Source organism: Monodon monoceros, unplaced genomic scaffold (genome assembly GCF_005190385.1).
Source record: "Monodon monoceros isolate NGI ecotype Baffin Bay Population unplaced genomic scaffold, NGI_Narwhal_1 Super_Scaffold_21, whole genome shotgun sequence".
Classification (NCBI taxonomy): Eukaryota; Metazoa; Chordata; class Mammalia; order Artiodactyla; family Monodontidae; genus Monodon; species Monodon monoceros.
In genome coordinates, this window is record NW_021703778.1 from 108714572 (window position 1) to 108740805 (window position 26234).

The following is a 26234-nucleotide window of genomic DNA, read 5'->3' on the forward strand; positions in this document are numbered from 1 at the left end:
CACTTGTAATTTAATGAGGAAACCTTCAAGATGTTTTGAGAATGGTTGGAAATGGGCGTGGTGGCCTAATGATGAGGCAGCAAACAGATCCCCTCCCAGGGACAGTTAGCAGGAGCTGGGGCAGTCATACTCAGAGTTATTAGAGTAAGCAGTCAGAACACTCACAGGAAGGGCACCCTCATTTTTCTATCTCACTCTGGTGAAAACTGGACATACTGGTTAAATACATAACAGGTATCTTAAAAGCCCTATATCTGTCTAGAAGAAATAAGATACAACTGGAAAATACATATACAACAATCTTACCAAAAAAAGACACCTCTCTCACCTAAACATACAACTAAATTGAAGGAAAAATACTGCCCCAACCAGCTGGAGTTTATTTGTAAACAGTCTCAGGTCCTCGGTGTTTGTGTCAGCTACTAGGTAACCGGAGAAGGGTCCTGTTTCAGCGACAGGCAGCAGCAGCTTGAGACCGCAAGGTGTCATGAAGGTTGGGTGAAGTGGGCAGTTGGCAACATAATGTCTTCAGTGCATTTTGTGCTGTGAGTAATACTGAATGCCACAGGGGCTACTGTGCTGTATGTGAATTAAACAAGAAAATAGCATCACTTTCCCACATTAATGCAGTGATACCTATGGACAAAATTTTCATGCAACTTTTGAATATACATTGTTTCCACTGTCATTTGCCTTAATTCACTTTGCGATGGGCTCCAGATGAGCCTCATTTTCTTTTATACTTGCCAGAAACTAATGTGGAAGCTACAGCATCAGAGATGATGATAGTAGTGCCATGACCTTAAGGGCTGTGCTAGTTGTCATTTCCAAGAATATGAAGGGAACGTGTGACCCCAAATTAATTTTTACATGCATTTTACTAAGAGAATATAAACTGGCTTCCTTTTGTTTCATTAGTTTTAAAATTATCATACAGCAGAATTGTGGGGGGTTTTGGTGCACTGTTCTACGAGTTTTCACCCCTGTGTAGATTTCTATTACCTTCTCCGTAATCAGAATTCAGAACAGCTCCATCAGCCCAAAAAATGCCCTCATGCTATCAGTCGATAGTCATGCCCTCCCCACCCCCAGTCCCTGGCAACCACTGATATATTCTTCATTACTATAGCTTTGTCTTTTGAGAATGTTGTATAAATGGACTTATACAGTGTATACCCTTTTGAGACTAGCTTCTTTCAGTTAGCATACTGCTTTTGAAGTTTATCCAAATTGTTGCCTGTATCAATAGTTCTTCTTTTCCCTGATTGCTGTGTGTTGTATAGATGTACTGTAGTTTGTTTATCCATTTCTCCACTGAAGGACATTTAGGTTTTGGTTTTTATGAATAGAGTGTCTTTTCATTTTTGTGTGTACCTGAGTCATCATTTCTCTAGGATAAACACCCAGGAGTGGGATTGCTGGGTCAGATTGTAAGTGTATGTCTAACTTCATAAGAAACTGCTCAGCTGTTTTCAAGTATGACTGTACCATTTTGCATTCTCATCATCAGTGCAGGAGAGTTCCAACTGCTCTGGAACTCCTCAGCACTTGGTATTGTCAGCAATTTTTTATTCTAATCGGTCTAATAAGTATAGACTGGTATCTCACTATGGTTTTAATTTGCATTTCCCTAATGGCTAACGAGGCTGAAGATTGTTTCATGTGCTTATTTACCATCATCATGTCCACTTAGGTAAAGTGTTTGTTCAAGTCTTTTGCCTATTTTAGAATTGGGTTGGTTGTTTTCTTACTGTTGAGTTTTGAGAATTCTCTGTATGTTCTGGATAGAAATCCTTTGTTGGGTAAGTAATTTGCAAATATTTTTCTCAGTCTGTAGTTTATCCTTTCCTTTTCTTAAAAATATCTTTCATGAGCAAAAGTTTTAAATTTTGATGAAGTCAAAATTTGTTCTTTTATGGATGGTGTGTAATATGCCGTGCCTAAGAAATTGGTGCTAAACCCCAGGTCCACAGTTATGGAGACAACACTGACACCTGCTACTTCCTGGAATGTTCTTCTCTATCTCATCCTCCTGGTTGTCTTCTTCAAGACCCAAACTTTACTTCCTTTGAAAAGCGCTTGTGCCCCTTTCCTCTTTGCCCCTGTGGACACAATCATTTCCTCCTCATCTATGTACCCTTTGTGAACACTTATTTTCCTGACTATAATTTCTCATTATATGCCCCCTCCCACCAGGCAGGGAACTCCAGGGGACCAAACCCTGGCATTATTCACCTTTGTTTCCCCAGCACATGGGTTAGTACATAGTAGGTACTCAATACATTCACTGAAGAAAACAGAAGTAATTAATTCCTAAAGACATTATCCTTCTATCCTTAATTGTGCTGGGGACATTTGAGTAGCTATAAAAAATGTTATTGCTTTAAGGACATTTAAAGACTACCTTCAGTTTAAAATTAAAGTTTGTTATTCTTTGAGATATCTGTTGATTTAGTCATTTAAATGAGCTTGCTGGAGAACATCTTTTCTCAGAGGAAAGGTTATAAGAGAATGAATGAAATTCATGTTAGAATTATGGGAGATTTTAAGTAGCTAAAGCAGTTGATACCAATTGATGATATTGAAAAATAAACTAAGCAATTTTATCTACTGAAATTAAGTTTTTGTTCATTATTAGTCTGTTAAAGTAAGATCCATATCATCAAAATTCTTGACTGCCCAATTTAATGGTAGCCACTAATTATACAAAGAGGTCCTGAGGAACCAGTCCTCTACTTGGGGAAAACATTCACATGCTGAAATAAATCCTCTGGGAATGAAGCTACCGTCTGATGATATAAAATCTTCATTAATTATGTGAAACAGCCTCCTGTTGCCACATATTCATAGGAAGTTAGATTTTTAGCTTTCCTTTGTCTATAACAGAACAAGGTAATGGGACCAACTCCAGGTGAGCTTTTGAAGGTTAACAGTTTGTCTTGGTATCCTTGGCCCCTCTCTCTGGATCTGCCTTTCCTCCACCTCTACATTCCCAGAGTCCTCCAGCTCTCTGTTTGTGGACTTGGTTTACAAGGAGTGCGAGCTGCCTTTAAGGGCGATAGACTGAACCTAGAGTCTTAAGAGTGTGAGGAGTCTGGGCTGGTGGATCTGTCCATGGTTGCATCATTCCAGATGATGCATACTTGGGAATCAGGAGAGGAGTCTAGAAGTCAGAGAAGAAAGGTCTAACACAGACAACATTGGGGAGAGGGGCTGGAACTGATGGAAATAGTGACCAGAATTAGGCGTGAACAGGAGAAATGGGATAATTTCAGGCTATGACTGTGAAATCAGAGCCTGGAATAAATTGCTTTATGGAAGATGGACCAGTGGACCTAACCATTTTTCTCATGGTTGCTGGAAAGGACTCCTTGGCTGTCACTCATAGAATCTTTAGCATCCTCATCCCTTTCTTGACCTTACCTCTTCTGTAGACATTCAATTTTCTGCCTACTAACACCCTCTATCAAAATAGGAAAGAATCTGAAATCAAACATTAACACTTTTTGGGCAATTACACTTCACTATGAATTTTAGTCACTGTATCAGCATAACTACTCATTGCCATGTTAAGCGTTTTAAACCTCCAACTATGAACGAAAGATTTTATTTCCTGTTAATACTCTTAGTAAACAGATGGGGAGAAATATTTTTGCTTATAGGTTCTTCAGATATATATTATGTATCTCCAGTCCCAAAGGGATTGTTTCTTTCCATATTCCTAAAAAACTGTGAATTTCTTCTAAAGTTACCACTTTGTTTTGCACCTAGTAGCACTGCAGTGCTCGAAAGTTTGTTATACACTGAGCAATTCATCCATGTGAGTTGAGTCCAGTTTCCAGTTGCTATCTGCTCAAGTTAAACATCTGGTAGAAGCTGAAACGCCAGTGATTCCTTACATGCATCAGTTGGGCTCCAATCCAACTCCACACCCAAGCTTCTACTTCATCTTATTAATCTACTGCCCACAGGGCCTCCAACGAGTCAGATCTCTCAGTGCCTTTTAATTCCAAACAATCTCTGCTGGGAGGAAGCCATTCAGCAAATCAGTTTTTAAAGTTTCTGATACCTGGTTATCTGACTGAATGTCCATAATCTTCAACTTGTTTCATATAACATCCAACAAACTGGCAGTAGTTAAGGGCCAAAGCACCAGAAGCTTCAGGCTGAATATTTTTTTAAATATTTGTTTGACATTTATATACAGGGACAGGGAAAAGCAGATCTTCTGTTATTAAAACCTAGATGTAGATTCAGAATTAGCTACCTTTCTCTAAACAAACATCTCATCAAGTGTTCAAAGCATAGTCCCCGTTTAGAGGGAGAGGGAGTATATACACTCACACACTCGAATATACAACCTACACATTTATCTGTAGTTCTTGTTCTATAATTTGTGCGTGCGTGTAATTTTGTCAAGCCAGACAACCAATGGCAAAGTAGAGGGCATAAAAGTAATTAAATAAATTAGTAGACTCCAGAAAATTGCACCATGCTATGCATTATTTAGTTTCAGAATTTCAGCAGATCCTTTGTGTGCATATTGCCAAAATACTCAACAGAGTGAGGTCAGCACTTGTGGGGAGGGTGTTTCTTTCTCCTCAGGGCCCATCTGCTTCTGTGGGAACAGGGCTAATTCACATTTCACAGTTACTAAGGAGGAGGGTATGAAAACCTGAGTTAACTGGCACCATTGATGCTTTAGTGCCCCTTACACATAGTTTCCCCTGGATGGTTGCCTGACATCTTGACCCATGAACTGGCTCTGACTAGATTCCTGCATCCATTATGAAGGAGCCAAATGTGTGTAAATAGAGTGGATGACATGTGCTTTGGCATGAAGTTTTCATGGTACCAAGGCTATACATATAACCTTCTGTATTGGGAGATGAGCATAGGATGGTGTAGAAATGCCTATTTAGCTCTTCTGAGCAGGTGGCAGAAGGGTTACTCAAACCTTTTTCTGTCTCAGGTATGTCATTTTTCTGCATCTCTAGATTGCAGTGGGGCCTAAGAGACAGAGACTCACGAATTCTGAGTCATGGAATCAAGAGTGCGAGGGAGTTGAGCACACTGCCGAGAGAGTGGTTGAAGTGTAACCACTGTGGAAGCTGTGCTAGGAGACAGGGGGTATATGAGGAAAGCGGCTGGAGGGGATGGTGGCCTGGAGGGGGTTGAAAAGCACCTGTAGTGGGGGAATGGGAGTAAAAAAGTCTGTCAAAGAGAGGTTGGGGGCACAAGGGACTTTCTGATGTTGTTCCCCAGGTGAAGTGACGACCAGGTCCAGAGTCATCCGGTAGAATGGCATGAAGGTCTTAGGAGTAGTGAAGTAAAGGAAATCCGAGGCTAGAGCGTTGGCTGGCTCCTCAGTGTGAACGCTGAAATTACCTAAGACAATGGTGTGCTCAGGATAGAGGGGAAAACCGTGAACCAGATGCATTCTTCAGTGCAGCGGAGTGAGAGAGAAGAATGTAGGTAGCAGTAGTAAGGGAGGATGACAGGAAGGTTTAGCAGACAGTAGGCACCTACGAAGAAAGAAGGCAAAAGAGTAATGATCAGAAAGTGACAAAAAAGCACTGAGGTCTGCCCTTCCCCCCATCAGGCCCCTCCTTCCTCCACCCTTCCCAATCTCTCAGCTGAGGCCTGGGAGAATGAGCTGCTTCCCCTGGGAGAGCAGTGGAGGAAGCAGAAGCCTTGGGCAAGGTCAGGTTTGGGTAGGAACAGGAGGTAGAGGTAGCATTTGTGAAGAGGTTAAGGCACGTTTTTACAATGGATTGGGGATATTAGCCAGGAGAGTCCTGAGAATTTGGAAGAGGTCAGCAGTGGGAGGAAGGGCATTTTCCAAGGCAACACAGTACTACATAGAAATGAGCATCCTAATAGGACAAAGCATGCAGGGCATTTGCTTTGGGGTGGTGGTTGAGGTGTCAGGAATAAAATGCGTGGGGTAAGTGGAGTAGATGTCCAAACAAGCATCAGCTAAGACCCCAGGCTACATGGACTATCTGGTGATAGAGGCCTGCTCCTTTCTGCTGAAGGTAAGCAGAGACTACCTAATCCGGCCGTGATTAGTTCTTATGTACTGGTTAATAGGGTATTATTATTTTTGCCCCAAGTCTCTATTGGACCGCATAAGCCCATGGGCCATATTTTTTTCTAAGAAATTTACCTAATCAGAACTCCAAAGTCTATTTAGTTTAAACTTTTAATCTGTTTCAAGTTATTATCACCAATTTATTACCAGCTAGGTCTTGGATTTCAAGAACTAATGTTGGAGCATGTATTGGAATTGTACCATAATTTTTGTTCAGAATTCAGCACAACTTTCTATCATTATTCAATAGTTTTTTTGGCTTACTATAACACATTGTCAAATACAGGTTACATTTTAGTTTTCTTTGAAAACAAGTAATTGAATTGTATGAAATCAGAAGGTTGTATTTCCAGGATAGAATGACTGTTTTGATATTCAATATGGGGCTCCGAACTCAAAGGCTGTCTTAAAATTTTAGCTTTAACAAAAATCATAAATAAAAGCTGCACTTAAAAGAAATCACTGATACATAACTAAAAGTGAGTAACTGAGCACTTTTTGCTGACATGTGCATCATTTTGATGCTTAATGGACTCCAGTTGCTCAAGTAGGTATTACCAGCGATGCTGCCCATTTCATGCTGCTGGCCTCTGACAGCACATTGAAAATGTGGGAACTTGTAAGGACAAGTGACACATCAGATAAAATCTGCCTACCTAATAGTATGTGAGGAGGACATTGAAACTTTGATATAGTAATGGTTTTATTTTAAATGTCTGAGTCTTAAAAACAAAACCAAACTGTATTTTGTTTTTCTTCACTCTTGGGGTTTCTCTTTCCTTCCTAAGAGTGATTTTGTTTGCAAAGCGTGGATACCCATTAAGAATTTAAATATTAAATTGTGTCCCTGTGGGAAAGTGACAATTATCCCTTACCTTGAAGATCCCATGGCTCACTGAGAATGGCTAGGAGTTCCAATGCAGCACACATTCTAGCCCATTTTTCTTCATGCTACATGTCTGGAGGATGCTTCTATCCTGAGATACTATGTGTTCGGTGGAGCTCACCAGTAGCAAAGAGAAGAGCTGTTGGCTCCCTTACCTAAATCCCAAACTAACAGTAAATAAAGAGAACAGAGAGCGGATTTGTGAGGTAACCTCTCACCTTGGATGAACTTTCAATGTGAGTACCTGAAAAATAGTAGAATTTTCGTGGCTTAGAAAGAGATCAACTTACCTGTGTGCACTGAAGGCCCAGTGCCCAGGAATATGGCCTGTGACTCTATCTGAACTGAAACAAAGGCCAGCTATCCATCATGTGCTCACCTGACCTGTTGGCCCTGATCATTGGTGTCAGGTGAAGGAGTGACCTTTCTACCATCCCCATCCCAGGTTAAGGCAAAGGAGTCATCGTATATTTGCTTTTCTGTATTGCAGGACATTTGTGAAGATATTTCTGATCATGTTGAGCAAATCCATGCCCTCCTTGAAACAGAGTTCTCCCTGAAGCTGCTATCCTACTCCGTCAACGTGATTGTGGACATCCACGCGGTGCAACTCCTCTGGCACCAGCTCCGCGTCTCAGTGCTGGTTCTGCGGGAGCGCATTCTGCAAGGTCTGCAGGACGCCAATGGCAACTACACCAGACAGACGGACATTCTGCAAGCTTTCTCCGAAGAGACACAGGAGGTGGGTGTTTTCCTTGAAGCCAAATAGTGCATTGTCATGTGTCATTATTTGAGGATGTTTTCAGTTCAGAGGTGTGGGATAGGAATTCTTTATAGGTAAATAAGCAGGTCCTAAGCCTGGTGTTGAATCTAGGTATAGCGACTAGAGGCTAGGGCACTTCTAATGTGAATGAAGCTGAAAACCAGAGTTCATTCACAGCCGGTAGTTTGCACAGATACCACCCGTAGCTGTTGGTGCTAACCTGGCTTCCTGTTCCTCGTTCAATTTTTTGATAAATATTCATTGAGTGCTTATATGGGCCAGGCACTAGGTGCTAAGAGTGTAATAGTGATCAAAACATGGCCTTTGCTTTCAAAGAGCTGAGACTAGTGGGGAGTGGAGGCAAGTGGACAGACATTAAGACCAGACTGTGATCTGCGTGATCTACATGCAGATACAATGGTCTACATGATGCCACTGGAGGAGAGAGAAGGGGCACCTAATTCAGACAGGGAAGCCTTTACAGGAGAAGTGAGTCTAACCTGAGACCTGAAGGAGAAGCAGGATTAGACTGATGAACAGAGGTAGAAACTGTTCTAGACAGAAGGAATGGCATGATCAAAGATCCAGAGGTAAGAGAGAGAATGACAGCCTCAGAGAGGAAAAAGTTCAAGGGACCAGGAAGCAGGATTTGAAGTAATATGTAAGCAGAGGTCAGATCATGAAGATGAAAAGCCGTATTAAAAAGTCATGTTAAGAGAAGTGGACTTTATTTTGAGGATAACAGAAGAGTTTGTTCAGGGAATTGATGCGATTCAATTCACGGTTTAGAAAATCATTCTGGTTGCAGTGAGTCATATGGACTTTAGAATTTTGCACAACCAGTATATTTAGATTTTTTTGTACTCATAGTAAGCATAGTTTAAAGAGTTTGCTGCTGTTAATCTTGATTCATAGCTTAAGAATGAACACTGTAAAGTTAAATCCAAGTGAACTCTCCTATTCCCAAATAAAACTGACATATATGTCAGAACGAGAGAGAAAGAGAGAGAGGGAGAGGCATTGTGCTAGCTAAGTAGGGGCTATATATACGTGTGTGTGGATGGATGGATGGATAGATAAATAGATGGATGGATAGATGGACGGATGGATAGGTAGGTAGGTAGGTAGATAGATAGATAGATACCATGTATAGATACATAGAGTGTGTGTGTATGTATATAGTCCCTTGACTCTTGAAACCCAGTTTAGTGCTCTACTGTTGATTTTGTGGAAAATATGTATTATACAAGTTTAGAAGGCATTAATATAAATGTGTATTAAAAGGCCTTATAAAGAGTGTTGCATCTCATTAAGTTATTAATGTTTCAGTGGCTCCAACATTATCAACAACACAAAACAAATCTGGACTTCTTCTCATAAATGATTTATATTTGTTGATTATTGTTTTTGTAATAATGATGCTCTTGCTGTGGCAAATTCCCTGCAGGCCCTGGAAGTTTCTGGGAATGAAAATCTACTGGTCTCACTTCTAACTTTAGGTCACAGTCTTTGTTTTCATTTAGCTTTTCCTAATATTGTGGCAATGAGGGAGGTGATACAGACTTCGGTAGAGTTCCTTTTAAAATCGTAGAATGAATATGTAGGTGTGTGAGATAGTCCTCAGATGCCATCCATCCCAAGTGGGATCCCTAGAAGGTTCCTGATTGGGACCCTTGTGGTTATGGGAAACAACAAAGAATCCCAAACTAGTCAACTCTGCCCTAAGTCTGGTGTTTAGGAGGAGGTGTATGCTAATGAGGTGGGAGATCAGAGATGGGGAAGGTTTGTCTAAACTCTGAAGAGACAGTACTTTAGATATCTACCTGGTATCTCCAATGTGTACATTCTTTTTTTGTTTCTACCCATGTGTTTTCCTGGCTCTGTCCAAAATCCAGTATTGATCAGTCATCAGATCTGCCCACTTTCAACCACTTAGAGGGGGCATTAGAAATCATTGAGTCAAACCAACTCATATTACATATTTATTTATTCATTCAATAAACATTTACTGACCACAACTCTGATTAGAGCTGGGGATATGAAAGTGCTCTAGGGTTTATTGTTATTGTTGTTATTGGTGTTTTGTGGAATATGTTCATCATGTGTTTATTTGAACTTGTATTATTTACAAAGTGGTAGCCCAAGAAAGATGAAAAGCCATTGAGACTATCTAATTGTTACTGGCCGCTATTTTCACAGCTATGTAGTGAGTTTATATTAAGTAGTACCCATCATGGGTCTCACAATGTGAGCTCAACAATTATTTACAGATTCGATTGAAAGCAATTCAGTGCATTTTCATGTTTGAAGTCAGTCTTTAGTCCTGTTGTAGAGATGCAGGAATACGTTGTATGAGGGGTAAAGGAACAGTGGATTCTCAGCCATCTGCTTTGTGGACATTTCTCTGTGAACTGAAGCACTGTCTCCATTACCGTCTTTCCTGAAGCAATGGATTCCTGATCTTATTTGTTAGTTTTATTTGTTTCTGTCAGCACACTGGAACTGTGGAAAATAGGAAGAGAATTAGGATAAAATTCTCAGCTTTATCAGAATAAATTCAGCTGTGAAAGATTTATAGAATGAAGAGGGAGGTGGCGTAAAACATGCGGATAAACTAGAATAGTAAATGTCCTTCCAGTGAAGGTAAATTCATTTTTTCTCTTTTTGGAAATCAGTTGAGTTTCATAGCCCATTAAAGAATAGGTTTGGGGCTTCCCTGGTGGCACAGTGGTTGAGAGTCCGCCTGCCGATGCGGGGGAGGTGGGTTCGTGCCCCGGTCCGGGAAGATCGCACGTGCCGCGGAGCGGCTGGGGCCGTGAGCCATGGCCGCTGAGCCTGCGTGTTTGGAGCCTGTGCTCCGCAACGGGAGAGGCCACAACAGTGAGAGGCCCGTGTACCACAAAAAAAAAAAAAAAAAAAAAAAGGTTTGAAAGTCAAGAAAGTGGCAAGTTCTCTTTCTGTCCGTACAAAAACAAAGTGAGTTTTATTCCTTTATTTAAATATGGAGCAGATCATATCTTGTGAACAAATTGGCAAATGCCTTACTGAAACAAAACCAGCTGAACAAACAAAAAATAGGGCAAAGCTCCCATTGTGTAAAACATGTGTTATACTGAAATTTTTTATATTTCAGATACTGTGATAAGCAATTTATATTTATTGTTTCATTTAGTAAGGAGGGTAATGTGTATTAAAAGTAGTTCCATTTGAATATTACTCATCCATAAAAAAGAATGAAAGATTGCCATTTGCAGCAACATGGATAGACCTAGAGATTATCATACTAAGTGAAGTAAGTCAGACAGAGAAGGACAAATACTATATGATTATCACTTATATGTGGAATATAAAAAATAATATAAATGAATTTATTCACAAAACAGAAACAGACTCAGAGACATAGAAAACAAACTTATGGTTACCAAAGGGGAAAGGGAGGGAGGAGGGATGAATTAGGAGTATGGGATTAACAGATACAAACCACTGTATATAAATTAGATAAAACAAGGATTTACTGTATAGCACAGGGAAGTATATTCAGTATCTTGTAATAGTCTATAATGGAAAAGAAACTGAAAAAAATATATATGTAACTGAATCACTTTGCTGTACACCTGAAAATAACACAATATTGTAAATCAGCTATACGTCAATTTAAAAAAATAGTTCCATTTTATAGATGGAAAAATTGAGTTTAAGAGAGGCTAAGCAAATGCTTAAGGGCATAAACCTAAGAATAATTAAATAAAACAAGCAAAACCAGCTCTTAACTGATCTCTTTGGTAAAAATAATAATAATTATTTCCTTCTTCCCTTCCTTCCTACTTTCCTTTCTACCTCCCCTAAATATTTATTGATTTCTTACTCTTTATAAGGCACTAGGCATTCAAAGATGAATAACACATGCTATTAAATGTTAGGAATCACCGTCATACTTTTGTTAGATCCTCAAACAGTTCTGGGAAGTTAGCAGGGCAAGTGCTATTATCCTTATTTTACAGATGATATTATTGTATCCATCTTACAGATAAGAAGACTGAGGCTGAGAGAGGTAGTCACACAGGTAGTGATAACTGTTAATAGTAGTAACACAATAGCGAACATTGATTAAGAACTTACCATATGCCAGATGGTGTGGTAAGCACTTTACCTAAATGATACTCACCCTCTCAGTGGGAACACATTAGTCTTTCCAGAGCACTCACATCATTGCACTTTGTGTGTTCTTCCACAAGCACTTATCACAGGGCAATTTATATTACGACAAAGTGCGTGCTAGATTTGAACTTCGTGATTGTTGGCACCAGATTATAATCATCTCTGTATCTCCCCCAGCACCTAGTTCGTGTCGCTGTATATAAAAGTCGATGAGTTGAACTGAAGTAAATAATGCAGATAATAACTGCTTTAAGTGTGGAAGAGGGAGATATCACTGTAGGTTGGTTGACTGGGATTGATCATGGAGATTAGCTATTTGACTCATAAATTCAGCCTGTAGAAAATGGAAATTGTCAAGAATTATTACTATAGTATAAATAAAAATATTGAAAGACTTTGTCTATTTTCCCTTTTCCCATCAGAAACTAAACTTTGCCTTGCTTCCCATTTCCCTATCATTGCTTGTTCCTCTTCGTCCACTGCTGCTCTCTGCAAGGCAGTCAGAATCAGAGCACCAACGTGGGAGAGCTGAAAGGAATCTGAGCAAGGGTCTGGACCCTGTGGTCTGAGGACTCTGGGGAGCTGTCGCCTTCTTGTAAGAGGTCCATGAATTTATATGTTAGTAATTGAAGCATAACAAACACCATGTAGTGAAATTAGGGGAGGAAGGGTAGAGAGAGGCATACAAAATTTTTTGCCGTAACCATAATTGAAACAGTGAAATTCTGTTTTCAACTCTTCTGAGTAAGGTCACTAAATCAGGGCACAAAGTCAACTCTGAAATGGCAATGGACACTAATATAAACCTTGGGGGCATTTTAGTAGGGAGATCTTCAAATCTCTAAATTATAAGTATCAAATCTCATGTTCAGCTGGTGACAGAATTCACAGTTAAACAAAGAAAGATCTGAGAAGGCATTTGGAATTAGAACTTCAAACTTATTTATGGGTAAGGAACAAAGCAAAATTTCTTGTTTCAAATTAGGGAGGAAAAAGGGTTTCCTTGATGTCTGAGACAATATTGAAGCCAGCAGTAAAGTGAATAAATTGCTCATCAATAAAGTGAATAAGATACCATCTCCATAGAACATAACCTTCATCTGAGAAACTGCCTCATAACATATTAAATGGGGGTCTGTTTGGACATTGCTAGGCTGCCATGACACAGCTAAAAGCACTACAAAATAAAATGTGGTATTTCTAAAATAAAAAGGCCAGTAAAAACAACATGCACTCTTCCCCCACCTCCATATCCACCTGAGACTTTATTACTTACATGCATTAGAAAACTATCTGGGAAGGTGGTCCGGTAGAAAGCAGTGGGACTAAAATATTAGTATTACTAAGCAACATTTTAAGAAATGAAACTCATTATTTATCTGCTCTGAGAAACTTCAGAGAACTTTATTTTTTTTAAATTGCCTCTGCACTGTGAAATGTCGAAAAATACTTTTGAGGAATGCTCTTAAATAATAGCCAACTGTGTTAAAATATATGGGTAGATGCTTGCCACTTGGTCTTTAGGATGTGAAATGCATATGCTATGTGCTGTTTTTTTGTTTTGTTTTTCAGGGAGGGATTTTTTTTTTCACATTAAAAAATGCAGTATGAATTAAAACTAGTTACCCCTGAATGACAATCAGCCATGCACAGCAGTAGTTGGCCTGATTGGCAACAGGATGGGAGAGGGCTCCCTTTGGAGCATTTAGTGTTTTTTTTTTTGTTTTTTTGCGGTACGCAGGCCTCTCACTGCTGTGGCCTCTCCGGTTGTGGAGCACAGGCTCCGGATGCGCAGGCTCAGAGGCCATGGCTCACGGGCCCAGCCGCTCCGCGGCATGCGGGATCCTCCCGGACCGGGGCACGAATCCGCGTCCCCCGCACCGGCAGGCGGACTCCCAACCACTGCGCCACCAAGGAAGCCCCATTAAGTGTTTTTGAGTATGGTATTTTCTTTTCCAAACGAAGGACTGGCTAAGGAAGGGATCTTCAGGGGAAGACTTAGGAAAAGGCAGCCATACCCTATTATCTAGATGTCTCATGCCATATGTTCAGCTAACATCATTTATTGAGTACCTGTTATTTTTGAACAAGACAGTATCCCCTGGTCTTAACGTTCTGTGACCACCAAAATTGGGATCAAATACTTTCCCACGGTTATGGTATTCCTTGCCTGTCCAGAAGCGGGTAGCTGACATTTTCATGGGTCTAATTTTTACCTGAACTCTCACATCTCTTTTTTTCTATTCATCATAGGAACATGTTTCCTTAATGCCTCTTTGACCTCACTTAAGTAGATGCAGTGCTGTAACTTTGTGATAAAAATGATTAAAAATAATGTAAATTTCAACTAGTTAATAATTTAAATACTGACTTATGGGATAGCTTTGGAGCTTAATCGCTATTTATAGTACTATTTTTGTAAAGGAGTAAGTTCTAAACATTGAACAACCAAATAAAAAAACTTTTAGTAAATGCAACCAGCTTTTAAATTGGAGTTTCCTCTATTATTCTCTTGAAAATTGCATGAACTGTGACTTTTGTTTGACTGGCTCATTCCTTGGTGTTTTGGGCTTCTGACTTCTTTCTTTAAAGATCCTGCTCTGGATATGAAGCATAAAAGCCGAACAATTCCAGTTAGACCATTTTTGTTGATATTGGCAGTTAATATTCGCTTCTTACTTTGTGCAGTATAATTTAGCATAGGGACACCTCTCATTTTGATGAAACTTCCCCCCTTGGTATATTTGATTAGTAAAAAATATATAATAGGGCTTCCCTGGTGGCGCAGTGGTTGAGCCGATGCAGGGGACACAGGTTCGTGCCCCGGTCCGGGAGGATCCCACATGCCGTGGAGCAGCTGGGCCCATGAGCCATGGCCGCTGAGCCTGCGCGTCCGGAGCCTGTGCTCCACAACGGGAGAGGCCACAACAGTGAGAGGCCCACGTACTGCAAAAAAAAATCAAAAAAATAAATATGTATATATATATATATATATATATATATATATATACACACACACACATATATAATAAGTAATAAGAGTAAGCATTCATTGAGAACCTATCCATGTGCCAGACTTGTGTCTTACATATTCTGTCTTTAAGCCTCACAACAGCCCTATGCATGGCTTATTGTTTCATTTTTACAGATGAGGGAAATGAGGCTTAGTGATATCAAGCTACTGGTTCCTGATCACATGAATAATTAGTGCTTGAGCTAGAATTTAACTCTGAGGTTTGGGCTTTTAATTACTGGAATCAATGAAAACTACATAATCAGAGGAATAAACTTCATGAAGGCATAGAGATACATTCCAAAATGTCTTCATTCATTCATTCATTCAACAGATGTATCTTTGAATTTTGTGTAGCTCACTGTGCTAAGTGTTGCAGGTATCCTGGAAAGTCAGCCATTTTCTATGTGATTTATACTCTGTGGTGCTTACAAACTAGTGGGATAAACAGATTAATCAAATAATCACAATAATATGTATTTAAAGCTTGAGATAAATATTTAAAGGACAAACAACATAGTTTTATGAGCGCTTATAAGAAAAGATTCTGACTTAGGTGGGTGTTTAGAATCTTGCAGAAGTGAAGCTTGATCTGAGGTCTGAGGGGTGAGTAAAAATTAACTAGTTAAGAGTTTTACAGGTGGGAAGCTTTCTTGGCAGAGGAAATAGCATGTGCAAAGGCTCTGGGGCAGGAGGAACATATTCAAAAACTGGAGGGATGATACCGTAGCCGAGTGCAGCCAGGGAGGGGAGAGTGGCTTGAGAGAGGACTCTTCATGTCTGTTCTTAAAGGGTTTGGGTTTTAACCTAGCAGCAGGAAGTTAATAAAGGATTTTAAGCAGAGAAGTAATAGCATCAAGACTTGGAATTTGTAAAGGTTACTCTGGTGGCAATGTGCAGGACAAACTGGAGGAGAGGGTATGTCCGTTTAAAATAACATCCAGTGAATCAGAGAAAATTATGGCACAGGGGTCAAATTATGGGTCAGACAGCCTTTGTTTAAGGCTTAGCTCAGCCTTAGTCCCGAGGCTGTGTGCTAGTTATGCACCTTCTTTTGGCTCAGCTCCACTTACGTAAAACAGGGACAATCGTACAGACCCCAGAAGAAAATTGTTTTGAGGATTAAATGAAAAAGTAGTAGTGGCAATCAACCACCCCCATTTATAAGATGAGGACATTGAGGCCTAGAAAGGTAAAATGAGGTTTTTCGTCATTATTATTTATCTGGATGTTGTGGAATAAGAGTGAAGGGAGTGGGCTTCCCTGGTGGAGCAGTGGTTGAGAGTCCGCCTGCCGATGCAGGGGACGCAGGTTCGTGTCCCGGTCTGGGAAGATCCCACATGCCGCGGAGCGGCTGGGCCCATGAGCCATGGCTGCTGAGCCTGCGCGTCCGGAGCCTGTGCTCCACAACGGGAGAGGCCACAGCAGTGAGAGGCCCGCGTACCGCAAAAAAAAAAAAAAAAAAAAAAAAAAAGAGTGAAGGGAGTAGGAGGTAAAGGCAAGGTAAAGGTCTGAAGGGAGAGAACAAAGCAAAACAAACAATTGGCCCCTAAAACTTGATGTAAGGTCCTCGAAAGGCCAGATCTTGGGATGACGTGGTTGAAATGATACAGGGCCCTGCTCACCCCATCCCTCCTCCAGGAGAACAGAGATCTGGGGATATAGCCACCCTTTACTTTTCAGTTTTCTTCCTTCATCTCCTAAGGGGCTAGATTAGACCAGCTATCCTTCAGCCTGGTAGGCATGTAGGATTCCAGGGGTCCTTCTGCCCCGAACAAATCATCAAGTAAAAGTCTCCCCATTTGTTGTGTGATAACAGCAACTGCGTTAGTAATGAGAAAAGAACCTGAATTATACAACTAAAGATTAAAAAATTAAAAACATTTACTTATAATACTATTTTTTAGCATAGGGGAATTTCACATCAGCTTACCTTGAAGGAAGGTGGGCACTTGGTATCTAGCACACACAAATGGAAATGGGGATGGGGGTGGAGGGTAGGGGAGAGTGCACACAGAGGGCGGGGATGGGGGCTAAGATGATACACTTCTGACTCATTAATTTTCTCCAGGATTTCCTGTGTTTACCTTTAAAAGGTGGGGACAAACAGAAGTTGGCCTTGAACTATTTTTGTTATGTATGCAAATTCAGTAGTTCATCTTCTTGTGATTTGTGAATATATATTTAACACAACAGACTTACTATAATTAATTATTCTACTTTAAAATATTTACTGAGCATCTACTATGAGCTCGCCACTGTGGTAGGTGATGGGGTGATAAGCAAAAGAGACATCCATGGAGATTTCACTCTCATGTTATTTTGTTTTCAGAAATGTTATTACTTAAGGCATCACTTAAGAAATGCTTACTAAATGAAAAATACACCATTTTAAAATAGAAAGTTAGGGTAAGAATGGTTATTTTTGGCTTGGCCTTGACCATTTCTATCAAGGCTCTGTTCTCCAGATTAAAGAAAAATCCTTAAATATTTAAGAACAGGATACTATATAAAGCAATATGATAATGAATGTGCCTTTTTATATCTCAAACCAGAAGCAATTGAGATTGAAGCATTTTTGACCTTTATAGTGGCCTCTGCTGAGATTTCATGTGAGCAGCAGTTGAATATAATGTTGCCTTTACTGAAACCATTTCCGTTGTCTGTTTCAGGACCGGCTTGATGCTCTAACAGAAGTGGATGACTCAGGACAGTTAACTATCAAATGCTCTCAGAATTACTTGTCTCTGGATTGTGGCATTACTGCTTTCGAACTGTCTGACTACAGTCCAAGTGAGGATTTGCTCAGTGGCCTGGGTGATATGACCTCTAGCCAGGTCAAAACCAAACCCTTTGACTCTTGGAGCTACAGTGAAATGGAAAAGGAGTTCCCTGAGCTTATCCGAAGCGTTGGGTTACTTACGGTGGCTCCTGACGCGGTCCCTTCCAACTGCAGCGAAGCAGTTAGTGAGGAGGCGTCTCAGGTGTCTCTTTCAGCAGATGACAGAGGTGGATGTGAGGAAGACAGTGCGGCCACAGCGGAGGAGCAGCCAGGCTTAACACAGGGGCTATCATCTTCAGGGGAGACTCTGACAAATGCTGGACAAACCTCTTTGGAGACTGTGAAGCAAGAATCTGATTCCTCTTCCCAACTTGGGGCAAAGAATCAACAGTCTCTTCCTTGTGAAAATGCAACCCCCAAGCGATCCATCAGAGATTGCTTTAATTATAACGAGGACTCTCCCACACAGCCCACGTTGCCAAAAAGAGGACTTTTCCTTAAAGAGGAGACTTTTAATAATAATCTGAAAGGCGCTGGTGGCAAGAAGCAGGTGGTTGATCTCAAGCCTGAGATGAGCAGGAGCGCGCCTTCCCTGGCGGACCCTCTTGACAGAGCTAAACTTTGCCTGGTGTTACAGTCGTCTCACCCCAACAGACCTTCTGCTGCCAGCTACTCACATGAGTGTTTGCACAAGGTGGGGGATGGGAATCTTGAAAACACAGTCACAAGTCACATTAAGGAGATCTCCTCCAGCCTGGGGAGGTTGAATGACGGCCATAAAGAGAAACTTCGACTTAAAAAGCCTCACAAGACCGTAGAAGAGGTGCCTTCATGCCAGACACCTAAACGGGACCCCAGTTCAGGCAAGCAAGCCCAAAGCACTAGGAGCTCAGTAGTGCCGAATGGAATTCCTTCTAGCACTTCCAAGGCCGTAGAGGGGCCAGAAACAGATTCTGCTTCCACATCCTCACTTGAGCCGTATAACCAGAGTAGTTGGAATGCCAAATTGCCGGTGCAGTCAGAAACGTCCAGTTCACCACCTTTTAGTCCAAGCAGTGAGTCCTCTGTTGGCTCAGACAACGTCACGTCTGTGGTACCCCTTCTTTCAGAACACAAAAGCAAAAAAAGCTACACCTCCTCCCCAAGTCACGTCACCAGGAACGGTCAGGTTGTGGAGGCCTGGTATGGCTCTGATGAGTACCTAGCACTGCCCTCTCACCTTAAGCAGACAGAAGTATTAGCTTTGAAGCTGGAAAACCTAACAAAGCTTCTGCCTCAGAAACCCAGGGGAGAAACCATTCAGAATATTGATGACTGGGAACTGTCTGAAATGAATTCAGATTCTGAGATCTATCCAACATACCATGTCAAGAAGAAGCATACAAGGCTAGGCAGGGTGTCTCCAAGCTCATCCAGTGATATAGCCTCTTCGCTCGGGGAGAGCATTGAATCTGGCCCCCTTAGTGACCTGCCTTCCGACGAGGAGTTGTGTGTGCCTCTCTCTGGCATGAAAAAATACATTGATGAGAAGTCAGAGAGAGCTTCATCCTCTGAGAAAAATGAGAGCCATTCCACTACAAAGTCTGCTTTAATTCAGAAACTGATGCAAGATATTCAACACCAAGACAACTATGAAGCCATATGGGAAAAAATAGAGGTAAGGGTGGTCTTCTTAATCGGAATGATTTCTTACCTGATTTTTGGAAGTATTGCTGGGAAAAGGTGAACTCTTCCCCACCCCATGATAAAATGTGTTGCTATTTTTGATAAACATAACCGATTCCCTAAAGGAAGAAAAAAAAAAAAAAAACACGATGATCACTGAGTTTTAACAGTGGCATCATTAGGAACTGCCCTTGTCTGTGCATTAGCTTGATGTGTCCCTGCTGGTATACATCTCTCTGTTGATATTGCTCAAACCTAGCATGGCTCCTGATGAGTGGTGGGCCCCATTGAATGGAATACAAAATAAGGTAGAACAGTAGCTGTGCACACACCAGTACCTCAGGAACACATGAATGGAAAGTTCCAGTTACCCTCAGTGCTTTTTTGATTTGTTGGTTCTAACCCCAGAATAGCTCTCACATCTCCAATATTAACTTCTTGTAGAAAAAGACCAGGTATTTCTAATTTATCAGGAATTTTTTTCTTCAGTCTTCCTCCTCTGGCTAATAACCATGCTACCTATACTCTGTACCATCCATGGGCTCTGAGATTGGGGAGTTGATGTTTTGGGTAAATCTGTACTTTTAGAACAAATTGTTATGTGATGGAATCTTTAAGGACAGACATCAAAATTCTCAGAATTCAGCTCCTTAATGTAAGCTGTGATTTAAGATACTGGATAAAAGTATAGTACATATGGGTACATAAAACAAAGAGGGTAAAGCTAACAGCAATATATAATAATCGTAACATCTATTAAGAATTGTTTACTAAGTATTTATGTGTCCAACCCTCACAACAACCCTAATATTAACCCCATTTTACGTAGAGGAGACTGAGGCTGAGAGAGACCAGGCAGTCTGCTCTAGAACCCATACTATTAACTAAATGCTCCCATGCCTCTCCATTAGGAAGTGACTAGTACGTACTACATGTAAATACTGTAGTATTGTAGAGAAGAAATAATATCAGTAGAGCTAGGATTTGCCCGGGAAGTTCTTGTGAAATAATAAACCTTCACCGGGGCTTTGAAGGATGTGCCAGGATTTAGAGAGAAGGAAGGTGGGCATTTCAGGTAGAAGGAGCAAAAACCAAAACACAAAGGTGGGTATTGGGAATGAGCATGGTATTGGGGTCCACAGCTGTCTTGACTGGAAGGTCAGTGAGCAGAGAGCAATAAAAGTTTCCATACATTTAATAGACCTGGTAGCTGCAAGGCCCTGATGGCCAGACCAAGGCACTTAGGATTTGTTTACCAGGCATCCATGGTAACTTCTCTGAAAGGGACTGAGAATAGTTATACAACTAACAATAACTCATGCTCCTTGGGCTCTTATTTTGTGCTGGCTCTGTGCTAAGGGCTTTACATGCCTTATCTTACTTAAGTCCTGAGAGGTAAGAACTTTTCAGATGAAGACTCTAAGGCAGATTGTGGTTAGGAAACTCGCTCAAGGCCTCACAGCTAGTGAGTGCAGAGCCAGAATTTGAACCCAGAGCCGGCACACTTAAAGCAGTGTGTGCCATGGCCTCCAATAGCCTTTCTGGAGGGCCTAATTGGCAATAACAGGAAAGACGGTCATGGCAGCCATGGCGGTGACCAGTGCAGAGATGCCTGTGGCAGCCAGTGTTAGGGGCTGCTGTGATGGGGGATGGGCGAATGGGGGGCGCTGTTGACAAAGTGAACGGGATCCAGGAAACTGGTTCCAGCCCTTGCGCAGTCATTAAAGCCAGGAGTGGCCCGCAGCTAATGCTGCTGCATTCTGGGCCTCGTTTCTTTTTTGTAAATAGAGATGTTTTAAGCAGATGATGGCTATGATACCAACTTCCAATGGAAGCATCCTTCTGTTCCATAGTTCTACGGAGATGAAGCTAAGTTTTCAGTCTCTAGGGACTGGTGTCGTTTTAATAGAAGGAAGCATTTGGATGGGTGGCCGCTTGAGGTGGAGGTGAGGCAGGTAATTTTTAAAAATACATGCACTGATACTGAGTATACGATGAAACTTTTAAGAGGAAATGTAGGCCGTTGGAAATACTGTCTTGGAATTGGGATATGAAGTGAAACCTGAAAGGGGATTAAGCCCCTTCCTCAGCCCAACTTCCTTTCAATGCTTCAGGCAGGGGTGACTACAAATCCCCATGTCAGTTGACCTTGGGTATCACATTCTAACTTTGACCTCCTCCATATAGTGACCCAGAAAACGTATTCAACCAGGAAAATATAATAAGAGAGGGTATAATTTAACATCTTCCTTGTATCAGGCAAATACTTGGCACTTGATCTGAAGTAGTGCTCTCATAAGATTCTCAAAACAGCCCTACAAGGTAGGTTTTATTCTCTTACATTGGCCACTTCTCTTCCTCTCCAGTACTCCCACTCTGGTCCTAGCCACCATCACCTCCTGCCTGGATTACTGAGGTAGCCTCCTAACTGGTTTCCCTGCTTCCATTCTGCTCCCCTTACAGTCTATTCCCAACAAAGCAGCCAGAGTGATCCTTTTAAAACATAAATCAGGGATTTCCCTGGTGGTCCAGTGGTTAAGAATCCACCTTCCAACGCAGGGAATGCAGGTTCGATCTCTGTTCGGCTGGGGGGGCGACTAAGACCCCACATGCTGCGGGACAGCTAAGCCCGCGCGCCACAACTACTGAGTCTGCGTGCTTCGATTAGAGAGCCCGCATGCCGCAAACTACAGAGCCCACACATTCTGGAGCCCGTGCGTCACAACTAAGACCCAACACAACCAGAAAAACCAAAAACATAAATCAGATCATGTCACCCCTCTGCTCAAAACTCTGCAACAGCTCCCATGGCATTCAGAGATCCTACATGGACTGGTCCCCTGATTTCCTCTCTGACTCATTTCCAACTGCTCTTCCCCATGCTCACTTCACTCCATTCCCACTGGACCCTTTGCCGTTCCTGGAACAAGCTGGGTACACCCCTGCCTTTCAGACCTTTGTCAGCTCCCTCTGGCTGCACATTCTCTGTCAGATGCATTTTTTTTCTAATTCCTCCACCTCCTGAGACTTGGTCAAATAATAATTTCTTAGGGGAGGTTACCCTGACCACCTTTTAAAAAGTGTGACCTGACTTCTTTTTCTTTTCTTCTACAGCTCTCACCATATTCTGTAATTTTATATCATTCTCTTATTTAGCATGTGTATTATTATTAATTTTTGTCTCCCCCTGCTAGACTGGGAGATCTGTGAAGGCAGACATTTTTATCTGTGTAGCTTGCTAGTGAATCTCATGTACCTAGAACATTGCCTGCTACGTCGTAGGTGCTCAATAAAGGTTGTTGGATGAAAGGATGAATGAGTCCCCATTTTAGAGTGGAGGAGAGGAGTTCAGAGAGATGAAATCGCCTCTCCTAAGCTGCACAGCTAGTAAGTCATAGAGCCATGCTTCAAGCCCTATCTGCTTTGCTCTTCCCACTAGATAAAGTCTTGGGAATAGAATTCCCTGAGAGACTGAGGATAGATGGAGAAGAGAAGAGGAGGACAACTGACTTTCAAGTTTTAGCCCAGTTACGAGGCAGGAGTAAGGAAGAGGCCTAGTTGTGGGGACCAGGAAGGAACAGGATTCTCGGGTATTAAGTAAATGAAGGGAGAAGAGATGTGTAGCATGATGAATACTAGCTTCATTCTTTGCAAAATGGAGATCAAGAAGAATAAGGATAAAGAAAAAAAAATAACCTTCAACCTTTAGATTTGTTTTAAAGAGTCAATGAGGACCTTAGAACTCGTCCTGAAAGACATGACTCCATTAGGTTGGACTCATTGGTACCAAGTTAATGGATGCATGACGTAGCTGATTCCTTTTCTCCCCAGAGATATAAATGTCTTCAAATGCTAGATTATGGTGTCCCAGCTATAGTTCAATGACTCAGCTGTTTGTTAGCATTTTATCTCAGAGACATCTATAACCCAATTTAAAAACCCAATCTTTGGTGCCAGCTAAGAATGTCCTTGCACATAAATTATTTCAGATTCACTGCAGCAAATATTTGTCTGAGTGCTTGATCTTTGTAACTAGGCTATGTAAAATTGCAGTCTAGTCTGTGGTAGCAGCACAAAGACAGTCACCCTTGCTGCTGCCTAGAGGTAGAGCTGGGATGTGGTCAGTAATACCAGGTTAATGGGAATATAGAAGAGGTTTGGTCCTGGGATTAACTTGGCACTCATTTCTGCATTTCTTTTTCCAAGAGGTAAAATGGTCCAGATAGGATCCATCCTATCTTTCACCCTCATTTCGACCATATGTTGACACATCAATGATACCACACTGATGATGGCAGTCATTAAAGAAATATCATGTTGTCCTGTGTTCTCTTTTCCTTCTTCTTCCATTGTGGTAAAAAAACATAACATAAAATTTGCCTTCCTAACCATTTTTAAGTGTACAGTTCAGTAGTAAGTGTATTCATATTGTTGTGAAACAGATCTCCAGAACTTTTTCGTCTTGCAAATCTGAAACTCCATACCAATTAAACAACTGCCCTTTCCCCCTCTCCTCCAGCCCCTGGTGGGCACAATTCTACTTTTTGTTTCTATGAATTTGACTACTTTAGATGCCTCACATAATTGGAATCATATAATATTTGTCTTTTTGTGACTGGTTTGTTTCACTTAGCATAATGTCCTCAAGATTCATCCATGTTGCAACATATGACAGGATTTCCTTCCTTTTTAAGGGTGAATAATTCCACTGTATGTATATACCACATTTTGTTTACCCATTCATCTGTGGAGGGATATTTGACTTGCTTCCACTTCTTGGCTATTGTGAATAATGCTGTTATGAACATAGGTGTGCAAATACCTCTTCAAGACCCTGATTTCAATTCTGTGGGTATATACCCATAAATTGGATAGGATTGCTGCTGGACCATATGGTAGTTTTACTTTTAATTTTTTGAGAAATCAACATACCATTTTCCGTCATGGTTGCTCCATTTTACAATCCCAACAACAGTGCACAAGAGTTTCAGTTTCTCCATATCCTCATCAACAATTGTTATTCTCTGGGTTTTTTTTTTAAGATAGTAACCATCCTAATGGGTGTGAGGTAATATCTCATTATGATTTTTTAAACATCTTTATTGGATTTTAATTGCTTTACAATGCTGTGTTAGTTTCTGCTGTATAACAAAGTGAATCAGCTATACGTATACATATATCCCCATATCCCCTCCCTCTTGCATTTCCCTCCCACCCTCCCTATCCCACCCCTCTAGGGGGTCACAAAGCACCGAGCTGATCTCCCTGTGCTATGCGGCTGCTTCCCACTAGCTATCTATTTTACATTTGGATTTGGTAGTGTACATATGTCAATACTACTCTGTCACTTCGTCCCAGCTTACACTTTCCCCGCCCCGTGTCCTCAAGTCCATTCTCTATGTCTGAGTCTTTATTCCTGTCCTTCCCCTAGGTTCTTCAGAACCACTTTCTTTTTTAGATTCCATATATATGTGTTAGCATATGGTATTTGTTTTTCTCTTTCTGACTTACTTCACTCTGTATGACAGACTCTAGGTCCGTCCACGTCACTACAAATAAATCAATTGCATTTCTTTTTATGGCTGAGTAATATTCCATTGTATGTATGTGCCACATCTTCTTATCCATTCATCTGTCAGTGGACACTTAGGTTGCTTCCACGTCCTGGCTATTGTCAATGGAGCTGCAGTGAACATTGTGGCACATGACTCTTTTGAATTATCTCGTTATGATTTTGATTTGCGTTTCTCTGATGCTTAGTGATGTTGAACATCTTTACATATGCTTGTTGGCCATTTGTATATCCTCTTTGGAAGAATGTCTATTCAAGTATGTTGTCCACTTTTTAAATTGGGTTATTTGATTTTTTTGTTGTTGAGTTCTAGGAGTTCTTTATATTCTGGATCTTAACCTTTTATTATATATTTGATTTGCAAACATTTTCTCCCATTCCTTTTCACTCTGTTGATTGGGCCCTTTGATGCTCAAAATTTTTAAAGGATGATGTGGCCCCATTTGTCTCTTTTTGCTTTTGTTGGCTGTGCTTTTGGTGTCATATCCAAGAAATCATTACCAAGACCCATGTCATGAGGCTTTTATTTTATGTTTTCTTTTAGGAGTTTTACAGTTTAAGTCCTGGGTTTAAGTCTTTGAGTTATTTTGTATTTTATCTCAGTGTGATTACCTCTCATACTTTAAAGATCTCACCCCTAGCTTTTTTGCATGGTAGGACACAACTTCAAGAGACAAGATTCGTCTTTAGAAAAACACTTGGGAGTCACTCTTTTTAAAAAGTCCTGTCTGCCATTCTTTACTTGATTTGAAACACAGCTGTATTTTTCTTTATTTGTCCCCAGAGTAACTTATAATCAAGGTCTGCTGTAAATTTAATTCTCACCTGCCTTTGATGTTTCTTTTATACCAACCACATAGCAATTTTCCTAGAGTTGGTGGAGTGGTAGTCTGCAGTTTGGTGTTTATAATGATCTCTTAAGAGCATCCTATCAGATAGGAAGCATTTTAAGGTTATTGGATTCCACTGTTCTTCACTGGCATTTCGTTTTGTATGTGCCTTTCCCTTATGCTAACCTTTTCCCTCACAGTTGCTAGTCTTCCTCCTGTATCTGAATTCTCTCTCTTCCTTATATCTTCTCTCCTATTCTTTTTCTTTACTATTCTTCTGGAATATATAGTTTTCACTCTCTGGCACCTATTTTCCCTTTTAATTTCCTTCCTCAAGAGTATCTTCTACTTTCTTCCTCTGATGTTGTCCTAGAGATTCTCAGATTCCGAATATGAGAGGAGACTATGAGTTGGCTCTTCATCACCATTCGAGCTTGAACCCTTGATCTTCTCAGTACATTTCTTAGTCTT

General features: G+C 40.9%; 1 protein-coding gene across 4 annotated transcripts in view; it reads left to right on the forward strand.

The window, feature by feature from the left end:
- Nucleotides 1-26234, forward strand: part of AKAP6 (A-kinase anchoring protein 6) — a 598070-nt gene that overhangs the window by 310686 nt on the left and 261150 nt on the right. For all 4 annotated transcript variants that reach the window (XM_029238347.1, XM_029238344.1, XM_029238345.1 and 1 more), the window contains 2 exons: nt 7471-7722; nt 17587-19353. In XM_029238347.1, the coding sequence (XP_029094180.1) occupies nt 7471-7722; nt 17587-19353 (2019 nt within the window). The remainder of the gene's footprint in view (nt 1-7470; nt 7723-17586; nt 19354-26234) is intronic.